This window comes from Euprymna scolopes, chromosome 4, assembly GCF_053919585.1.
Source record: "Euprymna scolopes isolate OS-2025 chromosome 4, ASM5391958v1, whole genome shotgun sequence".
Taxonomy (NCBI): Eukaryota; Metazoa; Mollusca; class Cephalopoda; order Sepiida; family Sepiolidae; genus Euprymna; species Euprymna scolopes.
In genome coordinates this window covers 125,664,466-125,684,177 of record NC_136485.1, presented here as the reverse complement: position 1 = coordinate 125,684,177, position 19,712 = coordinate 125,664,466, and the positions used below count along the sequence as shown (strand labels likewise).

Sequence of the window (19,712 nt, the reverse complement as noted above, 5' to 3'; positions counted from 1 at the left end):
TTTTAAACGGAACCCTTCATTTGATCCAATTCTGCGCAGATTCTCAGAATTTGACAGAAAATTCCCCAAGTTAGACAGAAAATATTTCCAAGTTTGAAGGAAAATTTCCCTAAGATTAGAACAGTAGTCTCAATAATCCAAATACAAATGATTTTTAGTATTAATAAGCAGAAAAAAAACTGCTACACAACAGGTATTAATCTAATTCTAAATATATCATTTACATGTATAACTTACTTTAAAAGAAATACAGTTGGGAAGCTAGTCAGAAACGATTTATTTTGGTTTGCTAACTAATTTGTCATTTGTGAATTATTTTAGCCATAAAAGGGAGAAGAAAAAAAATAATAAAAGTTGTAAGCATTTTAAGTTAGCAAAAACTATTTATTCTGGGCACAGTAGCCATCTTTGTTTAATCACTTGTTTACATTAAGCAAGATGACTACTTTGCACAGAATCTGTATTTATGCTAACTTAAAAGGCTTATAACTTCTATTAAATATTTATTTATAACACAAATATGTTACAAATGAGAAGATAAGCCAAAATAAATTGTTAACTAATTTCACAATGATATTCTTACTGAAATAATTTGTGTTTGTAATATTCTTTAATATAAACCTATTGTAATATAAAAAAAAAAGAAAAGAGAATTTTTCATTTAAATTACCTCCCTGCACGTCAACATACATAATACTTTAAAAGTTTTCATAATACATCATTTTCTTTTTAAATTAAATAACTTTAATTACTGTTAGTATCAACAAAACTATTGCATATATAAATGAAAATAGGGCCTGAAAATAAATACTAATTTTTATAATTTAGGATTATTTTAAAGTATTTCATATTAGCTATCCTGTAGGCTAAACTAATTAATTTTTTCAAAATAAATTGTAGCTAAGCATGTTAATATCTTAATAATTTTCAATATATAACATGATATAACAGATATAGGCCCGGGGGGGGGGGGTTATAGACTGGGGCTCAGATGAGCACTTCAAATATAATCTTTCTTAGGGTTCAACAGATCTAGTGGGTAAAAGGTTGGTTTGGTTGGTTTTTGTTTTACGGCATATCAACCCTTTTCGGGTTATTTAATGCCAAATCCAAAGATTTTGAAGAAAAGTTTTTTTAATAGAATATATTTGTTGTTTTCACGTCGGTTTCTATTTAACCCAGAGTTGGGACCCTAACAGGTACTACCACTCCGGGTCAGAGTGGACCTGGGAGCAATGGTAATTAAAGGGTGGCTCCACACTCTCCAAAGCCCACAAGCTGGGGCCTCACCACTGGATATAGTTTAAGGTCATATCCAGGACCCCCATTGAGGGACTTTTACCCTCTGCAGGGGGGGCAGTTGGCATATTCTAATACCCCACCGACAGGGCCTGAAAATAGGAGAATAAAATACTAATTTTTATAATTTAGCGATTATTTTAAAGTATTTCATATTAGCTATCCTGTAGGCTAAACTAATTAATTTTTCAAAATAAATTGTAGCTAAGCATGTTAATATGTTAATAATTTTCAATATATAACATGATATAACAGATATAGGCCCGGGGGGGGGATTATAGACTGGGGCTCAGATGAGCACTTCAAATATAATCTTTCTCAGGGTTCAACAGATCTAAATCTGTCTTTATGACTCAAATTACACATCCATCATATCATTTCTCTCCATGCAACACATATCCTCAACCTAGCTAAGGGTCATTTTGATACATACACATATATGCCCAATAGACGCTTCCTTTGTTCAACAGCACAATATACAACAAAAATTTCAGTCAAAACTGAAAATCTCTATACATAAATTGAACCAAAAAACATTTTCTGAAAATAAATTGTTTTCATTTTAACTAGAATAAAATAACATTAACATTTTCTGGAAATATTCACATTCAAATAAAAGAAAAAGAGAGAAAAGCTTAAAATCATATTCTGACAAGAAACAAAATGAGGGGGATGGGAATCTACTCACTGTCTTTCTTGTCTGTATAATATGCGTTCAGATTCTGGAATCCGTGAAGTTAATTCCATCATATCTCTTAATTTACAAAGAGTTTCATAATTTTCTCGACCCCTGACCTAAAAAAAAAAAGAAAAATAAATAAAAAAAGAAAAAAAAACAAAAAACTCATGATCCTTGAATATGATATCAATATAATTTTGTTATCTCAAATTTAAAATAGAATCATAGGTATTAGTTTTTTTTTTTTTTTTTTTAATGGGGTTACTACATATTAAGGCCATTCGATGGTTGAGATGGGTGGATTGTTAGTTGAATGAGGATTATTATGAGAAGATTAAAAATGATGAAAGTTTATGGGAAGTATTTGTTGATAATGGATTTTAAAATTATGTTGTAGTCTGCAAGGAAACAGTCCTCTGCTAATGTGTTCCAAAAAATGAAAAGTTCATGGAAATGCAGTCAGATGTTAGGCATACAAAGAAATGAGGTTCTTTTTATTAGTGATAAAAAATTAGAGTTCTTGCGGTGAATGGTTTACAAGGAGGAAGTAGAGATTGAAGCTTGGTCTTTACTCAACCAGTGTTGCCCAAGAGTGTTTACATTGTTGCTTTATTATTTTTTTTCCTCCGTAGCAATTTTAACTCTTAACTAACAAATTTAACTAAAATTCCTAAGTTAAAATCTACAGGTACCAAATAGGTCAACAGGCCTATAAAAAAATGTTGATTATGTGATGAATGTAGAGAGGGAAGAACTGATCATGTACTTATTCTTGAGAAGGTTAAAAGAGAGCAAATACTAATTAGGTATTTGCTTTCTCTCTTTGTTATGTTGTAGTGAACTTTTTACCTCGGATCATTTCACTATGTGAAATTAGTCTTTGCAATCAGAAAAATCAGAAATTTTGGAGATATGGAATCAATATCAGAAAATCCCCCCCCCTTTTTCTGATGCCAAAAACGATTCTTTTGTATCATTTTTACTTTTGTTTAAAAATTAATTTTCCATTACTAATAAAATACATATTTATACATTTTAAACTACCAGTAAAACTAAGAGCTATAGATACCTACTACAAAAAAAAAAAAAAAAAAAAAAAAACTTTATTGGAAAATATTTAACGATTTAAATGGAATCAGAATTGATAATTGTATCAGAATCAGAAAAAATATTGTAATCGTCCTATCACTAGTTAATAAAATTTGTAAAATTGTCTTTTTAGTATTTTATGTCGTAGTATTTTCTTATTTCAATAAATAATCATATGTAAACCTGAGATATGAGTAGTCAATGGTAAGAATGTCGGATGCCTGTCCATTATCCTCTCTACATTAGAAAACAAAACTAAAGAAAAATCCGTATGATGCACGTCCCTGTGACAGAAAGAAAATATTGTATTTCAAAAAATCATAAATTGAACAAGAAGTTTTATTTTTTATGAAGAAATTCATTTTTTTTTTTTTTTTAGCAAATTTGAGTTTTTATAATATCTCGATGTTGATGGCTTTTTAAAATCTTGAAAGTTTGGGTTATCTGGAGTTCTCTCCCTTATTTCCAGCCTGTTTTCAAGATAGTGTTGTGATAAATACTCACTGTTTGGGTTAACACAAAATTTGATTTTCTTATTTAAAAATAAAACTACTTGATTAGTTTATGTGACTTTTAGATTTTTCTTTCTCTCATGAACACATACATCATACAGAATTTTTTGTTTTTAATATAGGGGGAATTCTGAACAAATACCAAATCTGTATAAAAAAATGTAGATTCTCTTAAAATACAGAGAACTCGCATCTCTGATTAATGAAAGTAGTTAAGTAACTAAGAAACACACACACACACTTCAGCTAGTATTTACCAATTTCCAATCTCATTAATTCATGAAAAGATGAAAATAAAAGCTTACTACTATTGTGAAAGATTCCTCGTCTATCTTTCGTCTTTTTGGAGCAATTTTTGTAATTTCATTTGTAACAACCACAGATCTTGGTGGATAACCATCTAAAAAGAAGAAAATTAAAGATATTTTAAAAAAATGTGCAAGTTGTTTCAAAACAATAAATAAAATCCTTGAAAAATCATTACAAATTTATCCAAATAAATATATTCTCCAAAGATTTTGGGAAATCCACACACATATTAGTGAATAAGTATGCATAATTGAAAAAATTAAAATTCCTTGAATGTTATCATTCTTTACTATAACAGACCATTCTTGCAAACTGTATTGTCATAGCCCTCAAACACAGCCCTTTCAAATTTATTCAACTTTTAAATGTGATCATTTTAAAAGGTAAAAAATTTTTTCTTGTTCAATTGAAACTTAGAAATAGATTGCAACTTATTGAGAAAAAAAAAAAAAAAGAAAAAAGGAAGGCGCTTCTACATTATTGGTACGAAATTTCGAAAATCGTAATACTGAATTTCACATGAAATCAATGGTATCTACATATTCCTCGTATTTTTAAGAGCCATTCATCCATAGCCTTGAGCCCCTAAAGGGCATAGGCCATCTACAACTTTGTAGATGCTTTTGTAGCAACTGAGTTCTTTTCATGGGGTGAGGGTGCTGGCTCCAAGCCCAACCTTCCCAGAAGGTACATACAGTGCCTAGCCTTCCCAAATGGTCACCCATCTGGTACTGGCCAGGCTCAATGCTAGTTAACTTCGTAATCTGGCGAGAACCGGTGTGTCAACATGATTGTATCGAACATTTTTAAGATCATTATATCCAAAAATTACAAAAATCAATAAGGTAGAAAATTATTTATTAATTTCCGTTTTGATTTAAACAAGATGGCGGCAATTTTTCATCTGCTACCATGATTAAAGTTTTTTTTTTAATTCAGTAATATTCAGGTAAGCTACTATTGTAAGTTATTAGAATGACAAAAAAAAAAAAAATCAGTTGAAACCATTGTTTTTTATTTTATCTGGAAACTATTTATCGACTACAAAATCTTGTCCCAATAGTGTAGAAGTGCCGAAAGGAACACTTGAACCCAGATAATATTTGTCAAGGAAATAATAAAACATTGCAAAACGGAACTATTTGTGATATTAAAATCAATAGAAAAAATTAATTAATAAAATGTATTACTTGTATTGATTGGACTATTGTTCTCACATTGAGTTTTATTTGTGCAACGTTTTGCTTGGATAGTTCTTCGACCGTCTTCATGCATGTTGGTTGTTGTTTGGAAAAGAAAAGAGAAAAGTTATTGGCTGTTTTCTTTTCTAAACAACCAACATGCCTGAAGACGGTCAAAGGACAATCTGACTGAAACGTTGCACTTATATAATACTCAAGATGAGAACAATAATCCGATCAATACAAGTACAGTAGAACCCCAGGATACGGCATTAAAAATGAGTAACAAAATACAGTATAGTATATAATACACATGTATATAATCAAATAGCATTATAAATAACACCATAAGGCGGGGCAAATACCATAACCAGGGACCGGAAAAACATTGTACTCCACATCGTAACCTACAAAACCGTATCCTATAGCCACCGTATCTTTGGGTTTTACTGTGATATAAACAATCAGCTCTCATCTAAAAAATTCAAAACTTTTTTTTTTTAACTTATCAAGGCCCAGAGGCCACTCGAGGATAAAGGTTAAAGAGTGTGCATTAGTCCAATGGGACAACACCATAGTAATCGTTAGAAGTGTAAATTTGGCAAATTGGATTCCTTAAGAGGAACGGCTCATTAAATTAATAAAATGTAATTTTTCAAAATCAATATGTAAATCAGTCAACCTTGCCACATAACAAGGTAGTGTGTCTGTTGTGTAAAGTTGAAACTTAAAATAGGGCATTTTGACTTTACCGTTAGGGCACGAAATGGATCCAACTTTCCCCTTTATTCATTTCGATTGAATTTTAAAGTGTTGCATGAATATTTTGTCAGTGGGGTTTGCCATATTCAGTTGCCCATATTTGTGCTATGCAATCTTGAAAAAATGGTAATTGAGAATAAAAAATAAAACCATTGAAGTAAATATATAGAAGATGCTGCCAAGTTTGCTGCAAAGATAGGCTCTCTCTACCAGGCTAGAAAACTTATCACATCCATCAATATCCTATACCTCTATAAAACCACAATTCGTCCATCGAGTATTGTTGCCACAGCTGGATGCGTGCACTAACCACTAGCATCTCTTATTTTGACAAAATGATAAGAAAAAGTCTAACCGGTTAGATCTCATATTGTCCACTAAGCTCTAGTCTTTGTCACAGCCTCATTTTTTTTTTTTTTTAACCTTTATTAAGCCATCATCACAAAATCGTTAGCAATAGACAGAGCCTACTAAACTAATTATGTACGGCACAATCACATTGACACACCGGTTCTCACCAGATCATCGAAGTTAAGCAACATTGAGCCTGGCCAGTGCCAGATGGAAAATTGGGAAGGTTGGGCATGAGGCCAGCACCCTCACCTCGTAAAAAGAACTCAGTCACTACAAAAGCATCTACAAAAAGTTGTAGATGGCCTATGCCCCTTAGGGGCTCAAGGCTATGGATGGACTAAGCTAATTTTTTTATTTTTTTTATTACATTTTTCACCCCAAACAAGGCACATTGCCACTTTGGTGTAGAGATCTACTATCAGGGGCAGCAACTACTGGGGCACTATGTTGGGATTTGGACAGCAAGATGTCGGTTCACGTTACACTTGAACTTCTGCATGTCAGTACAGTTAGGGAAGCAGGGACCTGGAATGGAATTCCAGAGTCTAGCGATTCTGGGGAAGAAACTATTGGAGTAGAAAGATCTTTTACATCTAGGGAGTAGAGATACTGTGTGGGGGTGGGATTTAGCTGCCTGTCGGGTTTGTCAAGTGTCTACTAATTAGAGAATGCATAAAAATTTAGGAATACCACGATAGTTAGCCAATACAGATCTTTGAAAATGTGACAGTGATACATGTTCATACACACAATTCTGAGGCAGTACATTCAGAACTGCAGAACACAAGACGAAAGGAAATTGCCGGTACATATCTGAGCAATCACTGGTGCAGAGGGTCTAATGTGAATACATATAACAGTGTTGAAGCATTGTTTGTTTGACATGGATTTATGCAGAATGTGCTCTATCGAATTTATTGCATTGTATCTTTTAATAAAATGCCTTTGACCTACTCAACTAGAAGCAAAATCTCGCCCCTTCATTGTAGAAGTTATTAAATGTCAGAAAATTTTTTATGCTTAAGCTTTTTACTTTGACCACTAGCTTTCCTCCCTACACATACATTATAAAAAAAAAATCTAGCTGTGTATCAGTATTGCTCGGAGTTGGTTTTACTTTCATAATTTTTTTTTTTTATATAAAAATTTAAACATAATTTTGAAAGTCGTTATAAAACTAATTTTATAATTAGGTAATTTTTTTTTTTTTTTTTTTTACATATGTATTTACAAAATTATTGGATTTACATCACTTCCAAAACTTTAAAGAATTTTAAAGCTAAAATTATTTTTTATTTAGCAGTTTAAAATGTTCCAGAATTTTTTGAAGAGACATAAAAAATTCAATTTTTTTTATAATAAAACATTAAAATAGATTAAATTATCTACAAAAAAGTAGATATGCATTGATTTTAGTATTTCATTACATTTTTTATGCAAATAAATATATTCATAATAAATAAATTTCTAACAAACAAACAAAAAGCTGAAATCTATTAGTTTTAGTTTGATGGCATATCAACTGAACTATTTTAGCTGGATATATCTCTTGTAATGCTAAGCATGTGTATTTCTACTAAGCTGCTGTTCTACAGGCCATTACTGAAAAAAATGTTCCAACATAAATAAATTGTTTTGAAAGAAATTGCACTGAAATATATTTTTATTAACATGAGCCAATGCTTAATAATTGAGGATAAAAAAAAGAAAGAATCTCCTTGATAGAGGTAATAAACTTACTTTTCTTTGGGCTGAGTGGTTTTGAAAGCAAACTGGCCTTTTCATCAGCTTTTCTGTCTCTGCCAGGGCAAGCACATATTCGCACTTCAACAGCTCTTCGACCTAAAACTTGATTACTGTAGAAAGAGAATATCTTTAGAAAACTTGAATTTTATATACTATCAAGACAAATAAAAAAATCATGTTTTAGGATGTATTTTTATTCATTAAATATTCAAATCATTAGATAAGATGCTTCAATTGAAAGTTATTTTTTTTGTTTCAAAAGAAAAAAAAAACAATTTTATTCCAAACAAAATGGCAGTCGTCAATCAGAGAGGCTTTGAATTATATAAGCCAAGATGAAGAATTGGGATTTCTGTGAAGTGAGTAGTCGATATGTACAAGTGTTAGATTGTAAAAGTCTAAATATGGAGAGCAAATTCCTTCTAGTGTTGAACACGAAAAATCATGTGCAAGAATTATAATAAAATATATAGCATGTTTTATTGAGTGATTCTAGTTTCTGATTGGTTGTGAGAAGAGAATAGATTCATTTGATTGGTCGGGTCCTATCAGTTGTTTCTATAAATAGAACCTTCAAATATTGCAGCAATTTAGCTTAACCCAATCAATGTACATTCACAATTTTATATTATAACAACTTAAATATTTATTATTCTACTAAAGCTAAGTCAGTTAATGTTGCTTTGCCCAAGGCTTTTTCGTTATGTATTTTAATCACATGAATTACTTGCTAAAATATATCTTAGTTCAGAGTTATTTTTAAAAAAAACAAGCCAAGCATGCAGGATTCTCCTTTAAAAAAAAAAAAAAAAAAAAATTTATATGCTAAAGAAATAAAAGTCAACCTTGCCATAAGGTGGCACACACATACACACACACACACACACACACACACACACAAAAAGAGGCAATTCCTTTTTTTATTCATAATTGTAAATGAGCAGAACTAGGAAAGGTGTTATATACACGGATTGGGTTAGAAACTTTAATTTCATGCTTAAGTACCATATTTCAAACCATTTCATCTCCTGATGAATCACTAACTCATTTTGTCCAAGCACCATGTTGGTTCATTCCTACCATAGATGCCATCTTTTTCTCTTCATAATTTGTATAATTCCTCTTGCAAAAGACCATGCTTAATCAGCTTGACAGTGATCTTGCTTCTCCTGAGCTGATGTATAGTCCTGTACAGTATAAGGAGGTCCACCCTTCCAGGCTTCATCTTCTCTCTTTGAGAAAAGGTTAGGTTATTGGTAATCACCCGAGGCAGCCCTACCAAGGATAGTCGACAGGCTTAGTAGTGAACTAACTTTTAATGCACTAACTTTTCAAAACCTCACATAATCGTGTATTTAAACTCTTATCGTTGAATGTTTGAGTAACAGGAAAAAAAAAAAATTTTCAGATTGGCAAGTTCGCCGCGTCAAAGCACACATAACAAAAATCTGTCCTGTTCCCTATTCAACGTAATCGCAAACAAGCTTTCTTCAACTGACCTCAGATTGCAAAGTATACGATACCGACGTCAAGCCAGCAAAAAGAAATTGTCCCCAATTGAAGAAATGCTGGCTTTTTATATTTATTATATTTTATAGTGTCAAAATTGACCACTTCTCAATTTGCATAAGATATGTTTTTGCCTTGTGTCAGTCAAGTTTCGAGTTTAAGAGTTTTTCCCTTTCTTTTAAGCGAATGACACCCGCGATAATCATGCACACTACAAGTTTCCCTACATAAACTGAAGAGGAGGGAAATAAATATCTTAGAAACTTGATTCAACAAATAAATATAAATTCAATAAATATATCAGATGCACATGAAATATTAACTGCATCTAACGGGGTAGTTTTTTTACTTTCAGTTTTACTTCAAATTTTCATGAGTAAATTTAATTATTAGATTATTATTTGGTCATCAAATTAGTAATTTAAATCAAATTTTTATAAAACTAATGAATTTTATTAAGATAATATTTTAATTTCTATAAAATTAATGGATATAAATAGCTTTTAAAACTTTCAATTTCTTATTACATGAGAATTTGTTAACATTTTCAAGCCAGAAAAATGATTTTCTATTGAATAGTTTACATTCCTTTTAAATTTTAAAGGAAAAATAATTTATCCATTTTTTTTTTGTTTTTAATTATTAACAACAAATTAAAATAACACTGAACTTTTTTACAAAGAAATAGAAATGCATTCTGGTTTTGTAAATTTCATAATTTATGAACAAAATTTTTTAACTAGTTTTTTGAAAAACTATTTTAAAAAAATTTTTACAAATTTTTTTAAAATAGTTTGTTTTGTACTTTATGGTATTAAATTTTTTAATCCAATAAATAATATTAGGTTGGCGCAAAAATGTTGATTTTGACGTGGAGTTGAACGTCAAAAAACATTTTTGTGCCAACCTAACACATCAATAATATAATAAAAATATAATTTAAAAAAAATCATATAGTGGTGTAAAACATGCTCACACAGACGTCTGAAAAACGAGCAAAATCTTATTAATATAGATTATAACGGATTGGTTGCTTTATCTTATGGCATATCAACCCTTTTGGAGTTATTAATGTCAAATCCAGTAATTTAGGAAAAAAAAGTTTATGCTCCAAGCTGTTTATATTTTCAAACATTTATTCATAGCTTTTGGCAAACTTGTTTTTTGCTTTGCAGAACAGGATTGAGTTTTGCAAAGGAAAAAAAAGAATAATAACATCAATGTCAGGATGCCGATACAGGGTGACCCCCCCAAAAAACGTGATATCTCCATTATTTATTCACCGATTGCCCTTATTTTACAGGACATGGCAGAATCAACGACCGTGAGTACATCAAGACCCCAGTGGGAGCTGGGACAAAGAATACACTGTTAAATTTCGTTCGGACAAAACACTAAGAAACGGGGCCTAATTAGAGTTTGGGCCAGTTTTTTTTTTGGGGTCATCCTGTATTATCAGACGGTCTGATCTGAAAACACCAGGGCGATTATAACCAAAGAGAAAAAAGAATATTGCTGAGTTTAATACTGCTAATCTAATGTAAAGTTATTAGCTGAGAAACATAATGTAAAATTCAAAGCTTAGAACATAGAATAAATATTGAAATTATAAGTACATACTCTTTTTCCAAAGTAAATACCAATTGAATTGGTCGTCTGTTAGGACCACCAACACAGGAACCCAAACACATGAATTGGTATAAATTTACAACCCATTCTGAACCAGCTGTAATAAAAAAGTAAAAAAAGCAAAAGGTTAGAAAAAGTGTCCAACAGAAATCATGAAACAGTCCTCATCCATAAATGTTGTTGCAACTTTTAATTTCATAAGAGTTTGTATTTATTTGCTTCCCCACTGAGCAAATTTGGCACAAGGCCATTTTTTTAATGTGGAGAGATCAGAGAAATGAGGACCAGCTCCCTGGGGAGTAGGGGAGCTCGATAGTGACAATTGGTATAAAGGGTTTCCCCTACATTGATCAATAACTGATTGCTACAAGAGCAATGGTCTTACCCCACATATGGTCTTTGCTTGAACTTTGTAGCCCAGGCCTCGTAGACCCCAAAAGAGTTTCTGATAATTTTAAATTAAAAATATAAAAAATGTAATAATTATCAATGTGTGATTTAAGTTATACCTTTTGAAAAAAAAAAAAAAAAAAAAAAAAAAAAAAAAAAAGGGCTAAACTTTCAATAAGTTTTTATACATGAAAAAGAATCTAACATCACCATACATTATTTTTTTTACTGGAAATTTGAAATATCTATAAAATATTTCCCAGGTTTACTGTAGATGAACTAACAAAACATACTATTTTCTACTTCCAGCACAGCAATATAAAATATTTTGTCTCCAACACCTCAAAGAAGAATACAAACAAATGTAGAATTCTCTCAAAACTTTGAAATACCCACAATATTTATATTATTCAAATTAAGTGAAATTATTTTACCTTGTGGCATTTCATGTGGAATCAGCACACTTTGTCTGCCATTGTATTTATCTTCGTTATATTTTGCCAATTTGTGTTCACAGCGGACAATGTGTAGAGGAGCAGGATGTTCTAAATAAATAAATAAAATAAATCAATTCACACTGTTTGGATTATAAAAAGAATCCATATAAAAACCATTACATAAATAACAAAAGAAAAAAAAAGGTACCAATCAATCAAAAAGTTTAAAAGTATGCACTAAGCAATCAAAAAGTTAATATGCACTAAGCAATCAAAAAGTTAATATGCACTAAGCAATCAAAAGGTTAAGAAATATGCAATAAGTAATCAAAAGGTTTTAAAAAATATGCACTAAGTAGTCAAAAGGTTTTAAGAAATATGCACTAAGCAAGCAAAAGGTTTTTAAAAATATGCACTAAGCAATCAAAATGTTTTTTAAAATATGCACTAAGCAATCAAAAAGTTTTTAAAAATATGCACTAAGCAATCAAAAAGTTTTAAAAAATATGCACTAAGCAATCAAAAAGTTTTTAAAAATATGCACTAAGCAATCAAAATGTTTTTTAAAATATGCACTAAGCAATCAAAAAGTTTTTAAAAATATGCACTAAGCAATCAAAAAGTTTTTAAAAATATGCACTAAGCAATCAAAAAGTTTTTAAAAATATGCACTAAGCAATCAAAAAGTTTTTTAAAATATGCACTAAGCAATCAAAAAGTTTTTAAAAATATGCACTAAGCAATCAAAAGGTTAAGAAATATGCACTAAGCAATCAAAAGGTTTTAAAAAATATGCACTAAGCAGTCAAAAAGTTTTTTAAAATATGCACTAAGCAATCAAAATATTTTTTAAAATATGCACTAAGCAATCAAAAGGTTTTAAAAAAATATGCACTAAGCAATCAAAAGGTTTTAAAAAAATATGCACTAAGCAATCAAAAGGTTTTAAAAAATATGCACTAAGCAATCAAAAGGTTTTAAAAAATATGCACTAAGCAATCAAAAGATTTTAAAAAATATGCACTAAGCAATCAAAAAGTTTTTAAAAATATGCACTAAGCAATCAAAAAGTTAAAAAATGTCTTACTTTCATTGTGCTCTTTAGCTGTGGCGTGATTTGGACATCTTTTTACTACTTCTTGTACATGTTCTGGTTTCATATAAATTGGCATTGCTCGAATTTGACAACCACTTGGAGGGGAATGTGCTGTCTTGAACCGAACTGGACATGTGGTAGCCATCCGTACGTACAATTTGTCGAGTTTCTCAGAATACTAAAGAGACAAAAAAAAAAAAAAAGACATTAATAAAAGAAATAAAAAAAAAAAAAAATTCGGCAGAACAGGTACTAGAGTTTGATCATAGCCTAGATTGGAATGTAGTCAAAAACACAGACAACTTTCAGAACAACTTTTAGATCTTTTCCAAAATAAGTAGATTTGAACAAATAAATTTGATAAAATTTCATGAGATTTTTTTCTAATTTCTAAAATTTAAACAGAAAAAAAAATCCTGCATAAATAAGTCATATGTATGTGTGTGTGTATATATTATATATATATATACACACACACATACATACATACATGACTTATTTATGCAGGATTTATATATATATATATATATATATATAACTAATTAAGTTCAAGTATATTGTTAACATGAACTAAAAACTAATATTATTTTAAGCGTTTAATGTGTGTAGAGTTTATAAATAAATTATATATATTATTTATCATATATTTAGAATTAAAGTTTACAAGTATCATGATTGTTCTTAAATAAAAACTGTTTTAAAGTTACAATAAAATCTTCATGTTTATGGCCTCACAAAATTAAATAATTTGAAACCTTTAATTTGTTGATTAATATTTGGCTTAAATTAATATTATATATATATTTAAAAGCCTATTATCTGATACATTTATGTTCCTAAAAAAAGCAGCAGCAGCAGCAATTACTCACAGTCCAGGTTGTTGATTTTGTTTCTTTTGAAGGTTGAGAAAATGAAATTTCAAACTGATAATCTCCAGGATATTTGATGCTGAAAGAAAAAAAAAATTGGATATTTTTCATAAAATTCTTCACAATATGAAAACTATTTCAAGATAACAACTTCATTATAAAGTTGTTCATTTTAAAACATTAACCATTTAAGTTATTTAATACTAAAAAAAATAATTCATTAAACTGTTTATATCCAAAACTGCATGGAAATAAGGAGTTCCGACCTTTTCTAACAAATGGATTTAAATTCCCTTTGCTAATTCCACAGTTCATATTAATAATCATTAGACCAGTTACATATTTTATTTTTGTCTTACTTAAAACTATTTACTACTAACAGGGCTATTCAGCATTGCCCGGATATTGGGCATTTTTCATTGAGTAACATATACCACAACAATAACAAAAGACAAAGTAATTATTTATTCTAGAACACGCTGCGTTTTAAACACCTGCTCTATTTAGGATATTAAGCACTTTGATAATCTCAAGTCGTTCCCAACTTCCAACAATAATTTAATGAAGAATGATGTCATAACCGTCTGGCCCCTCCTACTCTAATTAAAAGGAGGAGATGAAGTCTGGGAGGATTGTCTAATTAAAACAGTCGCCAATTCATGTGATGATAATCTCAAGTAATTTTATTTCTGTTTTACTTTTATTTATTTACTATTGGGACCCATATTCTGGCACCATCTGGAAATACTTTAGAAACAAAGAATTGCAACCACATTTTCCACCCAAAATGCTAAGCTTTTATTTTTAGTATAAAAAGTACTTGTAAATAGAACTAAGTGTTATAGTAAAATGAAGATAAAGCAATAAAAATGTATACTTAATGAAACATGATTTTTGAAAAGGAAAATAAGTTAACCTTACAAAAAAAAAAAAAGCAAAAAAGAAAAGAAAAGCAAAACCAAAACAAACAAACAGCAACAAACAAAGCAATAAGGGGAAATTGCCAATTCAACAGATTAAGATATTTATGCTTAAGCAAAACATGTATACAATGAGACAACAGTCTTCGGTATAATTGATAAAGAAAAAAAAAATCTGTACACAGATGTATATACAATTTTTTTTTCTTTTTAGATTAAAAAAAAAAGAAAAAAAGAAAAAAGAAAAGATAAGAAAGAAAAGAAAAAGAGAAAATAAAAAAGAAAAAAAGAGAAAGAAAAAAGAAAAAGAAAAAAGAGAAAAAAAGAAGAAAAAGAAAAAAGAAAAAAGAAAAAAAAAGAAAAGAGAAAAAAGAAAAGGAAAAAAAAAGAAAAAGAAAAAGGAAAAAAAAAGGTGCTTGAAGATTACTGTAATTAAACAGATGATTCATATTTGGATTCTTTGGACTACTGTTCTCATCTTGAGTGTCGTTTTCATGTTTCAGTCATGCAACCTCCAACTTTCTTCAGGTTGGAAACTCTGGGATGTTACTGTCAAACTCAAGAATCTGGGTAGAATTTTGAATGGAACTCTTTATTTACTTCCTATGGTGCAGTGGTTATAGTACTTGGAAAAATCAATTGTAAAAGTGATATCTTCCTGGAGGTTGAAGGTTTAATTATCAGTGTGGCGACCGGAAAATACAATTGCAAATTATTTAGGACCTCTATCCAGTCATTGCTGAACATGCTAACCCCGTGAAGTAAATAAAGGGTTCCGTTTGAAATTCCATCCAGATATCCTGAATTTGACAAGATACACCTGAAGAAGGTCTGAGATTACATCAACCGAAACATTGTGAAAATAATACTCAAAATGAGAACAGTAGTCCGAAGAATCTAAAGAATACAAATAACAAATCCTCATCTCAAAAATTCAGAAACGCAAGAACAGATAAGTTTTAACTTTCTATTTTAAAATCTGAAAAGGTTATCCTCAATGAATGGGATTATTAAGATTTTAAAATTTGGTAAATAAATTGGCACGGTGATGGGTGATCATACATATTTAAACAAATTGTCACCAAAACGGCTCACTTATTAAAATCGATAATACAGTATAATCTTTTGGAATGGAAGATAATAGTCTGAAACCAGAAAACAACATATAGTTAACTATTCAACTAACTCTTCTATTAGTGAAGAAAGCATAGAAATTATAACTAGTTGTGCCAAATACTAAAGATATATAATCAACTCACAGAAGAGAAGTTAGATCTTCCAGAGCTAAAGTATTCTATTCTTTCTCTCTCTCTCTCTCTCTCTATATATATATATATATATATATATATACACACACACACACACACTTTGTGGGTTAGAACAAAAGTCTAAGAGCAGAGTATATTTTAATGTATTAGTGCACTCAAGAATACAATTAAAAAAGAAAACAGTGCTCATTGTAAAGTAAATATATAATAAGTTTGATAGGCATGTATATCCTAGAGCTATTTTAATATTAAGTAAGATGATTAATAATTTATAAGTAAAAATTGGTTTCATAAGGAAGAACAAACAAAATCAATAAATTGTACGATCGTTTCGGAAACAATGTTTTTATTGTGATAGACATTGAGTCTTGGACAATAATTTTATCATATAGTTTTTGAAAACAAGGTCTCATCAGCAAAAATATTGGGTGATGGGTTTTTAACTAAAGACACCAAAATAAACCTAGTATTTTTAAGTAAGGCAGATGTACCTTGCAATGGTCCGCCTTTCTAAAATTCGTACGTATCATCGTCAATGCATTCATTGGGACAGTAAAAGTAATTTATATGATAAAATTATTGTCCAAGACTAAATGTCGATCACAATAAAAACTTTGTTTCTGAAATGATTGTACAATTTATTGATTTTGTTTGTTTTTCCTTATGAAATCGATTTTTAATTTTAATTATAAATTATCAATCATCTTAATATATATATATATATATAAATGTACGTAATAATTTTGTTGATATTAATAGTAATTAATAAAACAAGTAATAAAACAACAAACCGAGCATGCAAGGTCCTCCTCCACGAGTGAAAAATTTACTTTCACTATAACTAATGTTTGTACAAAAAGAAAAAAAAAAAAAAAAAAAAATCCAAGGTGTGGTTATTGAGAAAAGAATGAACAAACGATTTTGTGACAATTTTACCCCTATAATGACCCCAGGATGGAGGGGGAGGGGGGAGCAACCAGAGTTACCCTGGAAAATCCATTCTAGCAAAAATTTACTTTTATTATAACTAATGTTTGTGACAAAATTAAAAAAAATAAAATAAAATAAAATAAATAAATAATCCAAGGTGTGGTTATTGAGAAAAGTGTGAACAAATACACAGATGAATAGGAATGAATTACTAGGTCCAACCCCTCCTTTGTCGGCGGGGGTGGGTGAGTGGGGGGGAAAAAAAGGGATGAATTACCAAAAACTTGAAAATACTATAATCATTAATTTCCAAGAGAGGTAATTTAAATTCAAGCTAAAAAAAATTATTTTAAAATAATATATTTATATAAGATAGATAGATATGCAATGTGAATTATATATTTAAAAAGAATTCTTGGAGCTAGATTAATAAAATGTCAGATAGGGAGGAGTTTTTTGTTTTATATACATGTATGAATAAAACGTTTCTGAATTTTTGAAATAAGGATTAATTAGTCATATCATTTGAGTTCGTCAAACTATTGCTCTCATCTTTAGGGTTATTTTCACAACATTTCTGTCGTGTAACCTCCGATCTTCAAATGTTTCTTGTCGAACTCTGGAATTTTTCTCATGCGCTTGTTTAGTCTGCTATGACTAAGTAGAAGGATCTGTGGCACAGGGTAAGATACTGTGTAAAATTCAGTTTTAAGTGACAATCTTTTGGAGGTTCAAGGTTCAATCCTCAGTGTAGGCGACACAAAGTACAATTGCAAATTACTTAGAACTTCTACCTAATCATGGCTGATGAAATGAGAACATGCTATCCCTTGCAGATTAAATAAAGGATTAAATAAAGAGCGGAAGTTACATTGACTGAAATGTGAAAATGACATTCAAGATGAGAACAGTAGTCGTAAGAATTCAAATGATACGAATATATTTATATTTCCACTGAAATTGGTTATAAATTGAATAGTTTAAAAAATTATACTTACTTTGAAGGCACAGATGGCTGCGGAGATTGTACATGGTCATGAGGTAAATATGTTGATGATACTGGCTGAGGAGGAAAGAAATATACAATTATTTGCCAAGAAAAATTATTAAAACGACTTCTTAAAAAGAAAAAAAATACACCATCCATTTGGAGGGGAGGGGGCATTGACTATTGGGTTACCACTTCTGAGGCCAAGAGTCACTTTAGAATAAGGGTGAATCAGACAGAAATATGGGAATGATATCTAGTATGCCCCCACCCTCGGCCTGACTTTCATGGAAAACACTCGTCTAGCTAAAACCACTGTCAATTTCCCTGACTCTTTATCTGTGCCTAAACCTAAACGTAAATTCCATGAACAAAGCTTCTTACTTAGAACTGCACACCTGTGGAACTCTCTTCTGTTTTTCTGCTTTCCAACTGACTACAATATGGTCAACTTCAAGTTCTTGAAGAGCCATCCTCTTAAGTTACGATATTTTCCCATTGACTACTGTACATTCAGTAACCCTTATCCTTTGTAAAAGAAAAAAAGAAAAAAAAAAAAAGAAAAAAACACTATGGAAGTACCAACACTGATCAATGGTATAGACTGATTACAGATGGGAAAACTTTGCCAAGGTCTGTTGCGATTATTTTATTATATGGCATATCCTTTCAAATTATTGAATGAAAAATCCAATCATCATGATAAAGTTTCTGTTTAATTTGTTCCATGCAATAATTCTGAAGCATATTATATAAGAAAATATAATTTTTAAAAATATGCATATAAGGAAAAACAAATTTTATTATCTGACAAGGAATACTAACTTAAAATTTAGGAAATCCTTAATCCGCAGAGGTTCACAGAATGCCTACTTCTCATCAGAAGAAAGATAATAGCACAATCTAATGACGAAATGCTATTTCAAGCATAAAATGAAACTGCAAAATATGAATACTAACATATTTGCATAAAAGAAAAAGTTTTTGAAATTGCATAACAAATGGAAGTAGCTATAGCAACAAAAAGTTCTGGAATATCAAATAGGTAAGAGAAGTCAATGGAGATCCGCAGGTTGACATTCATATCTGGTAATATCCAGATGCAAATCCAAGACAGGTAAATCCGATGAGGTAAATTTAAATCCAAAGTAGAGAAGATCCAAAAGAATTTGAAGAGCAGTTAATAGACAGAAAGGAAAATATATTCTAATTAAGATATATTCCTTTCAAAATAAAAGGAATTCTCAAATAAGAAAAACAAAAAGCAAAAGTCTCAGTTCTAATTAAAAAAAAAAAATCCTTTTCATAGGTAGGTTAGAGACGAAATTGTATGTGTGTGTGTGTATATATATATATATATATATATATATATATATATATATATATGCATACATATACACACACACATTTGTTTTACATAAGCTTTATATGTTGCTACACATTCATGAGTATGTTTCAATCAGCTAATTACAAGTAACTAGCTAGAGACATCTTCAATCGATACTACTAATACAAAATTAGAGACTGGACTCTACTTCTGTATAAGCAGTATAACCTGAAGAGGTCTCTAGTTACTTGTAATTGGCTGATTGGAACATACTCATGAACGTGTACCAACATATAAATGCTTATGTAAAACAAATAAAAAGTATATATTTTCTCTACTTTGGTAGTGAATACTCTTGTATGAACTTTATTAAAAAATGCTTCACCTTTGGAAAATATTAACCTGGAATTATATATAT

At 30.0% G+C, this 19,712-nt stretch overlaps 1 protein-coding gene across 6 annotated transcripts in view; it reads right to left on the bottom strand.

Annotated features, from left to right (window-relative positions):
- LOC145269279 (tumor protein 63-like) overlaps positions 1-19,712 on the bottom strand; it is a 524,598-nt gene that overhangs the window by 32,565 nt on the left and 472,321 nt on the right. For all 6 annotated transcript variants that reach the window (XM_080124964.1, XM_080125001.1, XM_080124996.1 and 3 more), the window contains 8 exons: positions 17,978-18,042; positions 13,862-13,940; positions 12,984-13,170; positions 11,894-12,004; positions 11,061-11,166; positions 7,926-8,041; positions 3,885-3,979; positions 1,988-2,094 (listed from right to left, as the gene is read on the bottom strand). In XM_080124964.1, coding sequence (XP_079981090.1) covers positions 1,988-2,094; positions 3,885-3,979; positions 7,926-8,041; positions 11,061-11,166; positions 11,894-12,004; positions 12,984-13,170; positions 13,862-13,940; positions 17,978-18,042 — 866 coding nt within the window. The remainder of the gene's footprint in view (positions 1-1,987; positions 2,095-3,884; positions 3,980-7,925; positions 8,042-11,060; positions 11,167-11,893; positions 12,005-12,983; positions 13,171-13,861; positions 13,941-17,977; positions 18,043-19,712) is intronic.